General features: G+C 55.9%; 1 protein-coding gene across 3 annotated transcripts; it reads left to right on the top strand.

Annotated features, from left to right (window-relative positions):
- The first annotated feature begins 246 nt into the window (after window positions 1-246).
- On the top strand, window positions 247-15,487 carry Mycbpap (MYCBP associated protein). Of its 3 annotated transcripts, none has more exons than XM_063251345.1 (19): window positions 247-323; window positions 3,362-3,489; window positions 4,276-4,429; window positions 4,521-4,624; window positions 5,045-5,228; window positions 5,655-5,770; window positions 6,238-6,388; window positions 7,406-7,521; window positions 7,611-7,723; window positions 7,884-7,995; window positions 8,475-8,664; window positions 10,223-10,410; window positions 11,312-11,458; window positions 11,884-12,279; window positions 12,863-12,984; window positions 13,459-13,574; window positions 14,127-14,272; window positions 14,398-14,568; window positions 15,327-15,487. In XM_063251345.1, exons 1-19 carry the CDS (start codon window positions 281-283, stop codon window positions 15,420-15,422), a joined length of 2,793 nt encoding a protein of 930 aa, XP_063107415.1. In that variant the 5' UTR covers window positions 247-280; the 3' UTR covers window positions 15,423-15,487. The 3 variants fall into 3 exon arrangements, with proteins under 3 accessions (XP_063107415.1, XP_023419618.2, XP_063107416.1); XM_023563850.2 differs by lacking the exon at window positions 247-323 and adding an exon at window positions 373-501; XM_063251346.1 differs by lacking the exons at window positions 247-323; window positions 14,127-14,272; window positions 14,398-14,568; window positions 15,327-15,487 and adding an exon at window positions 373-501 and having other exon boundaries at window positions 13,391-13,572.
- The last annotated feature ends 117 nt before the right edge of the window (window positions 15,488-15,604 follow it).

Here is a 15,604-nt window from a genome sequence, read left to right as displayed (position 1 = left end):
GCCTCAGCCTCCCGTGTGCCGTGGTCACAGGCGTGCACCACGCCTGGCTAGAAGGGAAACTCTAAATTAGGGACTCTTGGTCACCATGTCCAAGGACCGCAAATCGCGGTGAGGCCAGCACGGTTGGTCCAGGAAGGGACAGAGAGGTAGTGAGTGGAGCAGGGTCCCTTCCCGCCTGGCCAGGAGGGTGACGTCACGGTGCCCCTCCTGTGACGCTGGAGGTGTTCACTCCCGGGTCTGGCCAGGGAGGAGCCGCCCACGCTGGGCAGGCGCCGGTCTGATGAGGAGAGTGGCCAGTAGGATTTGTCCACCCCAGCAGGCGGGTGGGTGCCCTGCGCGCGCCACTGGTTGCTAGGGACGCCCGGCGGTCGTTGGGGGGCGGGGCCGAGGTCCCCAGTCCGGTGGCTGCCGGGTGGGGCGGCACCATGAAGTCAGCCAAGAAGGACTCCCGCTCCCGAGTCCCCGCTGGCAGGGTTTTAGAGCCCACCGAGAACATCAAAGGTTGGCGCCGGCTGCCTTGGGTGCTCGGGAGAACCTGACGGGGGCGCTCCGGTTGGGACTCAGTCCCGGGGCCCGGAGGACCCGAGGGCCCTTGGCACCCTCGAAAGTCATGCCACTGGGAGCCCGGTGTAGTGGGACACAGGGCGGTTTAGTGAGACCCTGTCTCCAAAAAGGGCAAATAGCTCAGGGTGACAGCCCTGCGTTCACCCCCAAATACCAGAAAAAATATCACTGAGAAGTGAGGCTCAGGACCCGAGAGCCTTAAGGATCATGAAGGGACCAGGCAGAGGCCCTGGAAAGGATGAGCTTGGCCTTAGAGCTGGGGACAGAGCAGGTCCAGGCTGGGGGGGGGGGGGCTGGGGTCAGCACTGAGGAGATGGCTCGGTGCAGCAGAAGGAGAGATCCTGCCTCTAGCCTTGTCTTAGGTGGCTGGTGGGGAGCACCCTGAGCACTGGTGAGCTGCCTCACAGCCAGGAAAGAGACTGAGGCTTGGAGAGGCCCTGAAATCCGATCTTTGGAGGTGGACTCCGGGAAAGAGTATAAGAAAGAGGGGAGATGGCAAACCTGGCCACCTCGATGGGACCCGGACAGGGAGGGATCCTCTCAGAGTCCTGCTGGGAAAACCTGGAAGAAAGGCTGGATTTTGGGAGTCCTACCTGGGATGGCCTTCTCTGCCTTGTGTCCTGCCCTGGCTGACCCGCAGGACAAGTTCCCTCGGCTCCCTCCTCTGTCCCCGCCCTCCATCCCAGTGCTAAACCTAGTACCTACCAGCAAGCTGCACCCCCAGTCCTTCTGTCTATCTAGAGCCTGCCATGTGTGGGCCCTCTGCAGGGTCCCCAGGGCGTCTTAGTCACTGTCTTCACCTCTGGGACACAGTGCTGGACATTTGCCACTTAAGACAGGAGAGGTTTATTTCAGCCCACATTTCAGTCCCTGGTCCTCTGGCTCCAAGGCAGGACAGCATGGTGGCGGGGCGTGGCGGAGGGAAGCTGCTCACTTCCTGGGGCACAGGAAGCAGAGGCCCAGAGGGAGGAAGTGGGGAGGAGACAAACCCTCCCAGGCCACACCCACAATGACCCCACTCCCCGCCCACCAGCTCCTATCGTGGACCACTGTAACAAGCCCACAGCCAATCACCTTCCACACACAGGAGCCTTTGGGGCCATTGTACTTCTAAACCCCAGGGAAGAGTGGGAGAGGTACCTCTGTGACCCCAGCCCTCCAGAAACTTGGAGCCTGTGGAGACCCAGAGGAGAACCTGGATGAAAGTGCATGGCTAAGTGGCATAGGGGCCCCTGGAGTCTGGGGGCTCAGCGCCTGGCCAGGAGGAGGGGTTCTGAAAAAGCTGACATTTGAGGCCAAGAGAATGGAGAAGAGGGGAGGGAGGAAAAAGAAGGGGGAGAAAAAAGAACAGAGGAGGGGGTGTGTTTCTGCAGACATGGGGGGCCCCCGCAAGGTTCCTGGACCCGTGAACCTGAGAGCTGAGGGGGCTCTGCGGGCCCTGGGGCCCCAGCTTCAGGGCCCCGCTCAGCCAACACTCAGGGTGCAGAGGAGGCCAGGCCTGGAGTCAGCGGGGTTCCCTGGGAGGCCAGGAAAACTGTGAAGCCTGTGGCCTTCTTTCATGCTTCTTCACTGTGCAGAAGGCTGGTGCTGTTTCCTGACATAGTTTTTAATAGTTGAGAGAGAGAAGAAGAGAGGGAGAGAGAGAGAGGAAAAAAATAATCTTTCTTATCAAGGGCAGTCAAGGGCTTTTCCAGCCACCGCGCCTGCTTACCTCATTTCTGTGCAGTCCTAATCAGATTTAAACTTTCTGCTGTAAACAAATCAAGGGAAGATTTTTCACTGTGTGTTTATTTTTAATAAGGGGGAAATTAAACAGCCCTGCGGTTAAGAACATACCCCGAGTGAGGCAGGTGGAAGGCCCAGGCTTAGCAGGTATTGTTCCTGAACTTCCTTGGGGAAGCCTCCAGTGTGGTCAGACTCTGTCAGACTCAGAATCGCGAGTGGAAAAGGCAAAAAAATTCAGTGACCAGCTGGGCGTGGTGGTGCATGCCTGTATTCCTAGCACTTGGGAGGCTGAGGCAAGAGGATTGCCAAGAGTTTCTTTTTTTTAAACAGAGTCTAATTATGTGTTTCAGGCTGACCTTGAACTCACTGTGTGGCCTTGACTTTCAAGAATCCTTCTGCCTCAGCCTCTTAAGTGCTGAGAGTTTAGGAGGGCTGCTATACCTGGTTTTCTATGATTTAATATTTTTAAAATCAAGGGAGTTGAGGGTCTGGCTCCACACAGTCAGTAGTCAGAGTGTGTTGGTAAAACTCCTCCAGAAGCCAGACTGGTGGCACAAGCCTGTAATCATAGCACTCAGAAGGCTGAGGCAGGAGGAGCGCTGCAAATTCAAGACCAGTCTGGGCTACAAAGTGAGTTCAAGGCCAGCCTGAACTGCACAGGGAGACCCTGTCTCAAAAAGACCAAAAAAATCCTCCAGAAGATTCCGAGACAGACATTAGACTGATAGTTGGGGAATGCTGATGTAATTCAACTTTCTCTTTTTTAAGAATGGAAGGAGGCACCTAGAGAGGTTAAGTCTTGCTCTTCCAGGCTGTCCAGCATCTAAATAAGCCTGCAGGGCAACCTCTTTGGATCTCAGTTCTGGTGACAGTCACTGTGTCAGTCCGGGGACAGTGGGTAGGGGACCCTAAGAGAGACCTCCCCTACCCCTGTCAGGCTGTCTGAGCAGCCAGCTGTGCTCCTCTGTTCACTCTAAAATGAATTTGTCCTTATTTATTTTTTATTTTTATGTTTATAGCATGGTAACTTTCTTATATAAAAACTTGCAATTCTCTGTTTTTTGTTTTTCAGAAAAGAAGCGGGCAAAGATCCCTGAGCAGTCCACGCCCCCCATCCAGGAGGAGCCTGAGCCGGTCAGCAACGTGCTGCAGGGAGATGACATTCTCGCCTTGGCCATTCAGAAGGAGGACTTGAGGAAGGTGAGCGTGGACCCCGATCTCCTGGGCCCTCTGGCCTGGAACCTCAGCCGCACCCGTCTCTCCACGGGTTCCAGTCTCCCCCGAGCACCATGGAAAAACACGAGCTCTTCTGCTTGTGTGTCCTTGGACACCCGGAGTTGTTTGCCTTCACACTTCTGAGGTCCCTGTGGAGTCAATGAGAGAAGAGGTCTCTTGCTTCTCAGAGAGGCGAGAACAATTATTCCCATTTTATTTTACTGTGTTTTTTTTTTTTTTTTTGTACTGGGAATTAAATCCAGGGCCTTGTGCTTGCCAGGTGGGCGCTTGCACCACTGAGCTATATTCCCTGCCCTCCCCGTTTTTTTGTCTTTAAAGAGACAGAGTTTCGCTATGCAGTGCAGGCTGGCTTTGAACTCACTTCCTAGCGTAGGCTGGACTTGAACTCGCAGCTATCCTCCTGCCTCAGCCTCCCAGAATGTTGAGATTACAGGTGCCACTGTGGCCAACTGGAAAGCCAGTTTAAGCAGCCGAGGTGGAGACGTGGCTGGAACTGAGTTCTAACCCTGTCAGCCGCTTCCCGCCTGAGCTCCGGGGAGGCGGCTGCTGCTACTTTTCCTTCCCAGGATGCACCTACCTCTTCTGTGTGTCCCCCAGTCGTTTCCTCGAGGGAACATATGGGCTGAGCTGGGGAAGCAGCCACGCCAGCCTCCAGGAATCCCTGCAGGAGCTGGCACAGAGAGATGGGGTGCCCCTCCTCCTCCTCCTCCTCCTCCTCGCAGGTGCAATCCCCTTCTGTTTCCTTTTCAGCAACACATCCCTCGCCACGTGGAAGACAGCCCCGCCGTTACCCAGAAAATTTTCATCCGTAAGCTCAAACCCAGGGATTCTCGGAAGAAGGTCCAGCACTTAGTAGCACACCCCGCACACCCAGATGTGGCCGAGAAGCCCCTGGACTACTCGGGTAGGGCCAGTCTTTGAGGAAAGCTGCCCCACATGGCGCTTTACATCCTCTCCCTGCAATTCCTCTTGTCCTGTCCCTCTTTGCTCTCCAGGTCCCCGTGACAGCTTTGATGGCCGGGACCGGATCCTGCCTCACCACATCTTGGGGACTCTCCAGGACTTCAAGAGAATTGCACTTGCTCGAGGGAACACACGGGTGCGTTTGTGTAGAGCTGTCAGGCCCAGAGCAGCGGCTGAGGGCATTTTATTCAGCTACCTGCAGAGTCAAGTAGCATCACATGGGGGTAGAAAGAGGGCTCCCCACAGTCCCCAGGGGGACTTTCTATCGCGTAGTGCTTCTCTGTCCTCAGAGCCTTCTCTCCATGGTGCCAGGGTATCTGAGGTGGCACGGAGTGGCTCAGTCACCCTGGGCAGAGGTGCCTCGTAACATGTGCTGTGAGGCAGTCAGCGCTCAGAGATGCTCACCGCAATCTGAGAATCAGTGTCGTTCCCCCCCCCCCTGCGATTTGTTGTCACCTGCCACCCACAGGCCGGCAGGGAACGTTCTCAGTGGAGCAGGACATGAGGGGCCCTGGTTGAGATCCCCCCTGCCCAGCAATGGCCTTGTGCGTTCCAGCTGGCTGAGCTGATCCGCACCCCACCCAGCGTCACGACCCTCATCTCAGCTAGGGAAGAGCCAACACCAGAGGTCCCGAAGCAACAGGAGAGGCATCCCTGGGCCCGGCCGCCTCAGCAAAACTTCCTGAAACACTGGCGCAGGCACCTGGCCCTGAGGAAGAAGCAGCAGGAAGCCCTCAGTGGTGAGCAGAGCCCGCAGGACTCCCGCCTGGCCTCCATCTGGCACAGAGGCTCGGATCAGCTCTTCTCTCTTCCCTACCCGTCGCTGGGTGTGTAATCCCAGCGCTGCGGGAGGCCGAGGCAGGAGGACTGCAAGTTTGAACCCAGCCTGGACAATTTAATGACTCAGGAAGACCCTTGTCCCACTTAACTGGCACTGGGGATCCCTGGAGCTTTGCTGGTCTCTTGGGGACTTAGGGAGACCCTGTCTCAAAATAAAATTTTTTTAGAAAGAACCGGGGATGGAGCTCAGTGGGAATGTCCTGGGTTCCATCTCCAGTGGCACAAAATGAAAAGCAGAGCCACCACCTTGGCGCTGCAGCTCGGGGCGTCGGGGCCCTGGGTCCCCACTTGGCTGAGCGGCCTCATTCGTACCTCTTGCTCCCCAGAGCATCTGAAGAAGCCGGTCAGTGAGCTGCTGATGCACTCAGGAGAGACCTACAGACAGATCCAGGAGCAGCGGGAGTGCATCAACCGCTGGCTGCCGACCAGGCACGATGGCAAAGTGAGCACAGCCCTGCCCTCAGCGCCCTGTCAGGGAGCGGGGTCCAGGGGAGGTGTCTGGAGATGCACAGCTGGGGCGGAAGCAAGCTCACCTTTGCAAGCACTGTGAGCCACTTGTTTGGTTGTAGGAGGATGAGATCACTTAGTGACTCAGCCTGGGGGGTCACAGTGGTCAATTTGACACAGAGCCACTGCCAAAGCGGTGGTGTTCATCTCCTGAAGGCTCAGCCGCCAGCCCTCGGGCTCCCTGAAGCTCTGAGCTTTGTCTTTGAGTGACAGCTAGTCCCTGGCCCTGCCCACACCATCTTTCTGGGGGCAGTAAAGGCCACAGTGGGCATCCTGGAGGTAGCCAAGGACCTCACCCCTACCCCATGGAGCAGCGTGCCGCCTCTGCTGCTCCTCTTCCCACCCCCACCAGTCTCTGGCTGAGAAGTCAAGGTCACCTTCCTGCTCTGTGCCCCTCACCAGGACTACAAGGAGACCAGTGCGTTCTGGAGTCCCCTGGAATACCTGGGAGGAGAGATGACGGGTTTGCTCATCACCAAGACCAAAACCCAGCGTGGTCTGGTGGAGCCCATCACCTGCGTCAGGAAGCCTCGATGCGTTCAGATGGAGACCGGTAAGGAGCAGCCCAGGATTACAGGGCAGAGTAATGGGCATTTGCTTGGCTTGCTGGGGCCAGATCCTGGCTCTCTGTGGCCTTGGGCAAAGCCCCAGAGCCTTCTTAAGGTTCAGATCTGCTTTAGCAAAATGGGCAGCAGAAAAGAAATGTGACTTGGCCCTCGGAGGTGGGCCGGCAGTGTGGATGGCTCCCTGGGTTCCAAGACTAGTTTAGAGGGATGTAATTAATAATTGGTACACAGGTGATGTTTTGATAGATGGAATGAAATAAACCATACGCAGCGAGTTGCATCTCTCATTACCTTTCCACTTGGCATCTGGAAAGCCTGCAGTAACACACTAGCTGGCACGTGTGGCTGCTTTCATTATGTGATGCGTGGGCAGCCCGGCCGTGGAGCTGCCGGCTCTAAGCAGGTTTCTGAACGCGCTACATTGGGCTTCCCCGGCTCGAGGTTCCTCATCCTGGGCCATGTAGAGGGCTGGGCTGTTAAACCAGCCATGATGTCTATTGAGGAGTTCAGGCTCAATCAGACCCTCAGCAGGCAGCCGCCCAGATGGAGGATTGCAAGCTTGCCTTCCCCCGGGGAGGATTTACTTATTTAATTTCCAAATCCATTTTATTTCAAGGATAAAAAAAAGAAGAAGAAGAAAAAACTACAACAAAATTTCAAAACACATCAGTTGGGTGCAACAATCATCCTCACAGTTGTGAGCGGTCACCCCAGCTCATTCACCACCTGGGTGATTTCATGAGACCCCGTCTCAAAATAAAAAATTAAAGGGCTGGGGCTGTAATTCGTTGGTTCTCCATCCCTGGATTCAAACTCCAGGAATGGAAAAGGAAAAAGTGACTTGGTGTTTGGAAGCTGGTTGTGTGTGGGTCCTTTGGGAGTCTAGAGGCCCTTTGAAGCTGAATTTCTGTCCTTGTCCTTGTTGGAGATGATGGGTGCTGTCAGTGTCCTAGAGCAGGGGTGGAGGGGGGGCACATGACTCTGAGGGCCTCCTGCCCCCCCAGGATTACCAGCCTCAAAGGATGCTGGGTACCGCGGTGCCTGGGACCGCAGTCTCTTCCTGATCTACCGGCGCAAGGAGCTGCAGAGCCTGATGGCCGAGCTGGACTTCAGCCAACAGGTTAGCGGGGCCTCAGTGATGGGGGCTGTGGGGCCTCGGGTGCTGCCTGCCTTTGGTGAGCTCACCTGTCCTCACCATGTCCCTCTGAGGACATCGATGGCCTGGAGGTGGTGGGCCGAGGGCAGCCCTTCTCATCTGTCTCCGTGGAGGAGAGCATGGTGTCTGAAAAGAGCCAGGAGGACATTTCAGAAGACGATGACCAGTGAGTGGGGGGGACAGTGGCCCCAGAGTGCGAAGGGCAGGTTCCCTCCTGGGGCTTGGCAGAGTCCCTGGATCTGGATTGCCCGGCCAGGGGTCTGTGAGCTCCATGTGGCCAGACAGTGCCACCGCCAGAGACCCAGGTCATTGGCTTCTCCTTACAGGGACTTCTGCCCTGGTCATGGTGACGCAGCCCCCATGCCGATTCTCGGCCCTTCTCTGCTCTTCTGTGGGAAGCCGGCTTGTTGGGTCAGAGGCCATAACCCCCAGGACAAGGTAGAGGCCTTCACCGTCACCCCCTGGGGCTGGGGGGCGGTGCAGTCCAAGGTGACCTCGGCAGTCACAAGGAGCCAGGCTGTCTCCTGTTTGCATTTTTATCTGGTCACACATTTGGTGCGTCTCAAAATGGCAACAGCAACACTACCTCAAGCAAGAGGAATAAAGTCACACGGCTGGAGAGCGCGCATCATAAGCTCCCCAGTTTGTACCCAGTTCCCAAGCAGGTAGCCAAGCAAACACACAGACAGGGGCTGAAGGGTTCAAAAATAGTCCTCCAGTGCTGAGTTGCGGAAACATGTTTATTTTCTTACTATGGATGATAACCTCAGAGACAGACACTGTTGGGGGGTGACACCTTTCGGAGGGTGGCCAGGGACAGGGGACTTTTAGTGCTAAATCTGGACAAGTCAGAAGCAAACGGGGATAGGCTGGTCACTTTCCAGCTGGGACACTTCTCATACCCACTCTTTGTCCAGAGCCAGGTTGGAATTGGGGTGCGCCTGACCTTCGAAACCCTCGAAGGGGAGAAGACATCCTCAGAACTGACTGTGGTCAATAATGGCACGGTGGCCATTTGGTACGACTGGCGACGGCGGCCCCAGCCCGACTTTTTCCAGGACTTGAAGAAAACCAGGATGCAGCGGTTCTATTTTAACAACCGGGAAGGTAGTGCAGAGCCGCCCTCCTCCCGCTTCCTGGGTTTGTCCTCAGTATCTGGAAGACACCAGCATCTAGTTGGTGCCCCCCAAATTTGAGCCCGTCCTCCCCACCCTGTCCCCCCAGTTCTTCTGTGAAGAGTGTGGTCTTGTTACAGGGCAGGGCCCCAGAGGCCCCCAAAGCACAGACGAGGAACCAACTTTCCTCACCCCACCCAAGGGATAGGTTGAACTTTTGCTGGCTTCCATCACGTGAAAGGATTTTTCAGGTGCCTCTAATAAAGAATTAGAATTTATTAGGGTGTTTTTGAGGGAGAGTCGGAATCGAACTCAGGACCTTGTACTTGCTAGGCGGGTACTTGTGCCACTGAGCCACATCCCAGCCCTACTGGAATTTTAAAACAAAGCACTCCCAGAAATAGGGTGTCAGGTGTTGAGAGAGGGATGCACTGTTTCTTGGACAGGGGAACATTTTTGTATTATTTGAGGGGGTGGGAAATTAGGGGAAAAGATGCCTCAGCCCCTGGCAGGGTTAATTAGTGAGCCCACTAATTTTGTTTTTTAGAGATGGGTAATTTTAAACACTCTTTGAATTCGTCCAGTCTCTTCCTTTATCTTCAGATCAGGTTCCTGCTCTTTTTTAGCTCAGCTAATTAATGGACTTACAGTACCCCTAAGGACTTAACCAAGGGAATGCTTGCAGGGATAGCCTTGGGTAGGTGGGACTGAGTCCTGGAAGTTGCCTTCTTAAAAGTACAGGGTTTTAACTGGGCATGGTGGCTCACTCCTGTAACCCCAGCACTTGGGAGGCTGAGGCAGGTGGATTGTGGCAAGTTCGGGACCAGCCTTGGCTACAAAGTGACCTAAAGGCCAGCCTGAACTGAATAGAGAGACCCTGTTTCAAAAAGACAAAAAAAGTATAGGGTTTTGGTCAGGGATATAGCTCAATGACACAGTGCCTGCCTGGCCAGTGCTAGGCCCTGAGTTCAATTCATGGTACCAAAAAAGAAAAGAAAAGAAAAAGAAGAATACTACCAGTTTGTTTGTTTGTTTTGAGACAGAGTCTTGGTAGTCCAGGCTTGTAGTCCAGGCTGGCCTTGAATTCATTATGTAGTCCAGGTTGGCAGTGGATTTGTGGTGACCCTCCTGCTTCAGCCTCCGAAATGCCAGGATTTTAGACATGCACCCCCATGCCCCGCAAAAACACAGGTTTTTAAATTTTGATTTTCTTTGTTTCCTTTCTACCTATCTTGTTCTGTTCTACCTCAGTCTACACGCTTGTGTTTGTTCAGAGAATGGGACCTCTTGGGAACACAGGCTGGACATGTTCTGGGCTTCTTTACCTACCACACACAGGCCTGGGGCCAGGGTGGCCACCTGAGGCTCCCAGCTTTAGTGCTCAAAGTCAGCCGACCATTGCAGGAAATCTCTCAGTCCTGGGCCAACCGGGGTGGTTGGCCACCAGACCCAGGTCCCAGATGAAAGGAGCTTGGGGCTCAGCTCACTTCCTCCGGGTGGGTTTAGGACTGGGCCAGCCTCTCCCTAACGTCTATCTCCGGCCACCTCAGGTGTGATTCTGCCCGGAGAAACAAAAACCTTTACCTTCTTCTTCAAGTCTTTGAATGCCGGGGTCTTCAGGGAGTCCTGGGAGTTCCGAACCCACCCCACCCTCCTGGGCGGCGCCGTCCTGCTGGTCACTCTGCAGGCAGTGTCCCTGACCCAGGACGTTTTCAGGGATGAGAGGAAGTTGCTGGAGGTAAGGGACCAGGCCTTGGCCCCTGAGGACCCCAGGTAGGTTACCTTGGTTTCTGGGCAGCGCCTGCCAGGATCTTATTTCTCCCAGCCCCGGGGGTGAATTTTTCACACACAGGTGACCAAACTTGTCAGCGAACACTTGGGGGGCTTTGGGATGTAGCAGATGGGGTGCTCAGGTGGGGGAGGGCAGCAGGAGCCCCACCAGGCTGGGCCTCCACTGAGCTGGAACAAAAAGCTCCCAGGACCTGCGGTTCAGGCATCCGGAGGTGTGTACCGAGCAGATCATGTGAGCCTTGGCTGTATTTTGTTTCCTTCTGGCTGCTACTGTGCAGTGGAGGGACACTGAACCAACAGGACTTCCAAACCAGAGCCGACTCTGCACCCCCGTGGCTGTCCTAGGCAGTACTTTGCAGGATTTTTTGGAGATCCATGTGGCTTTGTTCTCCGAGGCCCCAGACACAGCCAGTTATTTCAGTTGGGCTTCAGCCAGGGTGACCAAAGGCGATTTTGGCAAACGTCAGACTCCCCGAATACACTGACCGTAAGGCTGATGCCATGCGCGACATCTTTCAGCTGGATTTCCATGGCCTTGGCTGGTTGGCCCTGACCAAACTGTGCACCCCACCCCCTCCTCCTAATGGGGAAAAGTAAAGGGTGACCTCCAGGTTCCATACCAGAGCCGCTGTGCTTTGAGTCCCTCACAGGGAACCAGCACGTTTGCAGAAGGAGACCACTCCAGAGGCTTTTGAGTCTCGGAGGAGGATTGAGTGTGTGTGAGAGAGAGAGGATGGCTGAACACTGACCCTCGGGAAGCACTAGGTCCCTGGGGTCTGCCGCCACCCCCAGGAGATGTGGGTGCTGGGAGCATGAGCTGCCATTGCGTGACACCTTCCCTTCCCCAGAGCAAGCTGGCTGCCCACGAGTCGGCTACCATCGTCCACAGCGTGCTGCAGGAGCTCCTGAGGGGCATCCTGACCCCCGAGCGCATGCCATCCCCGGTGGATGCCTACCTGACAGAGGAGGACCTGTTCCACCACAGGAACCCTGGGGTAAGGCTCCGTGCCATGCATGCCCCTTACCCCAGTGCCCCTGTGGGATTGGGGTGCTGTTATGCTCTCAAGTTACCCTGTGGACTCGGAGGCCCAGAGAGTGGCACAAACTCCCTCAAACCCAGCCTTTCCTTCTTTCCTTTCTTAGTTTTTTGATGCGAGTTCTCCTTATGTGGTTCAGGCTGATCTTGAACTTGTGGCAGTCTTCCTGCCTCAGCCTCCTGAGTAGTGATCTTACAAGGATACTCTTCCATACTCCACAAAACTCAAGCAACCCCAATGCAAAAACAGCTTTAATTGAAGATGCGCTGGTTGAAGGGGAAGTGGGGAGTCCCACTGGCCCCCTTGGCTCTTAGCAGTGCCCGCAGCAAGGGGTAAACCATAGCCAGCCTCCCCCTCACCGTCATCTCCCGCCTCTGCTGCAGCTGCATTACCAGTATCAGGTGGTTCAAGGCCTCCACCAGCTGTGGCACCAGTACATGATCCTGCCCCTCAAGGACAGGGAGTCCCGGCCCAGCCAGGAAGAGCTCCCGAGCTCCCGGATGCAGGCAGCCTCTCCAGAGAAGGTGAATCCTGAGAACTTCAGGAGTCCAGTCCTGGAGCTCCAGCTACGCCAGCAGGAGAGCAAGGCCTATAGGGACTCCCAGGATCCCTCCCTGTCCCAGAAGCCTGCTTCAGGGACCAAGAATTCCCTGCGCAAAAGCATCATGGAGGAGATCCTGGTGGAGGAGAGCCCAGACCTGGAGAGCTTCAGGAGTTACTCAGAGCCCAGCGGCTTCTCCTTGCCAGAGTGGAACCTCTGCCTGGGGGACCTCAGAAAGGTGCTCCTGGAACTCAGAGGGGGCTGGGGGACAGCTGGGCGCATGCTCAGAGCCAGCAAGGAATGCTCCAGTGGCACCATGGGCAGAGACTGAACCTCCTGAGGGCCGTAGAAAGCGATCTTTAGGTCACATCTTTTTTTCTGGGATGCCCCTGTATCTATGGTACAGGAAATGCTTCCCCTGGGACCCTGGTAAACCTTAGAGAAAGTTTGTGGGGACAATTTCTTTTTCTTTCTTTCTCCTCCTCCTCATCCTTCTCCTTCTCCTTCTTTTGAGACAGAGTCTCAGTGGCCTTGAACTCATTTGTAACCTAGGCTGGCCTCAGACTCACAGCAATCTTCCTGCCTCAGCCTCCCAAGTGCTGGAATTACAGGAGTGTGCCACCACGCCCGAGGGGTACGGGAGGGACCAGTCCCCACGGAAAGTGCCCTAGGCAAACCATGGCTCCCAGCCCCTGGTTCTGCACCACCTGCCCCATATCACTGTTCCCATCAGTAGAACACGTGGGACCTTTAGAGTCCTGCAGCAGAATGGCTGCCCGTGGTGCCCATGACCCTAACTAGGCTATGATGACAATAACCAGGCCGTGATGACCCTCCCCGAGGAGCACGAAAGAGAGGATGCGCTTGTCAGGGTCAACAGGGCAGCCCTGGAGCTGTGCCCAGAACAGAGGCCGCTGCAGGCCAACCTCCTGCACCAGCTGTGGTAGGAGAGCCTCCTGGTTCCTTCCCTCTGTAGCATCGGCCAGGGAACCTGGGGGGGGAGTTCAAGGTGTTGAGCTCAGGTTGCTAAAGATGCTGGTGATGCCCATGTTCAGGACCTGCCCCAGTCACCCCTTTACGCAGCGGAGCAGATGCCCTGCCTGTTTCCTTTCCTCTCCTCGAATTCCTTCTGGGTGGCCAGGACTCACTTCTGCAGGCTTGGGCCTTTTGCAGGGCTCAGCCCTTCCTACAGGGTGGGCCCCAGGTCCAGCCGTAGCTCTAGGCCTGCCTGAGGTCCTGAGCCCAGGCCTGGGCCATCTTTCCATGGAAAGCCAGACCCCACCTGAGCCTCGGGGCGGATGCGGGCTGGTGCCGGTCCACAGTAGTTCCACGGTTGTTCTTGGCACTAGAGCCCAGGGCCTCTGCAGGTTCAAGGACAAAAGGGGCAGCGTGGCTTCCCTGCGCTCCTGCTCTCTAGTCTGCAGCTGTGGCGAGACGTGACCGACAGCCTGGTGAGCCACTCCCTGTGGCTGCGGGTGCTGCTGAGCCTCCCGGAGAAGGAGACTGTGTATGTGTTCGCCCCCGAAGAGCAAGGTCAGAGCCTGGACAGTGCACCTCTGTGAACCTTCTTTCCCAGCCCCCACCCTGAAGGCTGTGGGGGTTTGGCCAGTTGTCACCCCAGGGTGGATGCCCCATAGGTGGAGCCCGTGAGCCCCAGCTGCCATGATGTGGGACCCGGAAGCCACCCTGGCAGCCCCCTTAAGTGACTCCCACTTGTCTTACAGGGGAGTCCTAGAAAATTTAAATGACTTTTCTGTGGCCAGACACAGGGACTGGAAGAAGAACGCAGTCTCTGTCTTTATCTGTCTGTATCTCTCTCAGTCTCTGTCTCTGTCTGTCTGTCTGTGTCTCTCTCAGTCTCTGTCTATGTCTGTCTGTCTGTCTGTCTTTCTGGTTTCTTTGAGTCAGGGTCTCCCTGCTATGCAGTCCAGGCCGATGGACTGGAGAACCCGGTGTCTTGTCCCTCACCCAAACGAGGCAGCCTGTGGAGGTTGCCCAGAGCAGGGCCCTGGGCTGTTACTTGTGCTCACCCGTGTCACACCGAGGTTGTCACTGAGGATGTCACCTTCTGCTCACCTCCCTTAGATCAGAAATCAGTTCCCACCATGGAAATAAAGGCAACAGTTGGGAAACCTGGGAAGGAGGAGCGGAAAGGGACTGCCCAGGAGAAGAAGCAAGGGGCCACCAAGGACAAAGAGGACAAGAAAGGAGCCAAGACGCCCGTGAAAGAGGCACGCAGGGCTGGTTCGCGCCCCGATGGGTGGGGAGGGCGCTGGAGGCCATCTGGAGGGGATGGTGGTGCTGGGATGTCTGAGGTCCACCTCAGGATCCATGGGGACTCCATTGTCCCAAGCAGGACCGCGCGAACAGCAAAAAGCAGAAGGTGAAGGAGGACAAGAAAGTGGTAAAGTCCTCGAGTCGAGACCGACTGTCCTTGGAAGACCCCACACCCGACAGCGCCATGGCGTCTCAGGAGCCCGCCGACCCCCTGGTCCTGGAGAAATACATGCACCGGCTGCACACCGAGGTGCGGGAGGTCTCTGTCACACCTTCCCACCCACACCCAAGCCCCTTAGTCCCTCTGCTGTCACCTGACAGAGGCAGGGACAGGCAGAGGGCATCCTGTGAGCCAGGCAGATCTCATAAATAAGCAGCCCAGAGAAAGTATCCATAGGCCCAGTGGCAGGGGTCACCCAGGGCTGTCAGAGGCCGGGTGGGCCAGCTGGGCCTCACTGAACCAGTGAGATCCTGCAAAATCTTGAAGACGGTGAAGGGTGTCAGGGGCGAGAGGGGGCAGCAGACAAGTGTGTAGAGGGACACAAGGACGCGGGGCTTCACTGGCACGGAGAGTCACGTGGGGTTTGGATGGAGGGTGGTTTGGTCTCAGCTGGGCTTCAGAGGGTCCCTAAGGGACAGAGAAGACGACTCTTCTCCCTCAGCTGCCCTCCCCCATTAGGTGCACCTCGGGATCCTTGGGAGGACACTGTAAAGAGTCTCAGGCCATCTCTGTTGCTGTAACAAAATACCAAGACTGGGTAATTTATAAGGAAAGAAATGTTTTATTTCTTGTTTGGCATTGAGATAGGATGTTACTGTGTAGTCCAGGTTGGCTCATTGCATAGCTCAGGCTGGTCTCAGAACTCAGCAATCCTCCTGCCTCAGCCTTTGGAGTGCGGGGATCACAGGCGTATGTTATTTTGGTATTTTTGCCAGACACTACGGTGGGCATGCAGAGGCTTTCTGCCGGGCAAAGCGTTGCCTGTGACATCTGCCACTTTCCTCCAGGTCTACGGGCTGCTGGACGCCCTGGTGACCGACCTGATGGTGCTGGCTGATGAGCTCAGCCCCGTGAAGGATACTGAGGAACAGCTGTATGTCTAACTGCCTCAGCCGTGTGACCTCCTGGGTAACAGTGATGTCAATAAAGAATATTTAGTTTTCTAGAATTGTGCTGTGCCTGTGTGTTGGGTGCTGGGTGTCCATAGGGTCAGTCACTATCCAGGGTCCTCCTGGTGTCTGGAGCTGAGCCTACCTGGGCAGGTAATGGGAGATGGACCAGATGG

Source organism: Cavia porcellus, unplaced genomic scaffold (genome assembly GCF_034190915.1).
Source record: "Cavia porcellus strain 051 isolate PalLab524CR breed Dunkin Hartley unplaced genomic scaffold, mCavPor4.1 scaffold_6, whole genome shotgun sequence".
NCBI classification, from domain to species: domain Eukaryota; kingdom Metazoa; phylum Chordata; class Mammalia; order Rodentia; family Caviidae; genus Cavia; species Cavia porcellus.
Note: the sequence above shows the minus strand (reverse complement) of the source record. Positions and strands in the feature narration are given on the sequence as shown.

Bases quoted from the DNA above. Each gene is read 5' to 3' on its own strand.
- Mycbpap (XM_023563850.2), top strand. From the start codon at position 426: ATGAAGTCAGCCAAGAAGGACTCCCGCTCCCGAGTCCCCGCTGGCAGG. The intron at 4,430-4,520 runs GTAGGGCCAGTC...TTTGCTCTCCAG, and splicing joins GAAGCCCCTGGACTACTCGG to GTCCCCGTGACAGCTTTGAT. The intron at 14,273-14,397 runs GCACGCAGGGCT...TGTCCCAAGCAG, and splicing joins CCAAGACGCCCGTGAAAGAG to GACCGCGCGAACAGCAAAAA.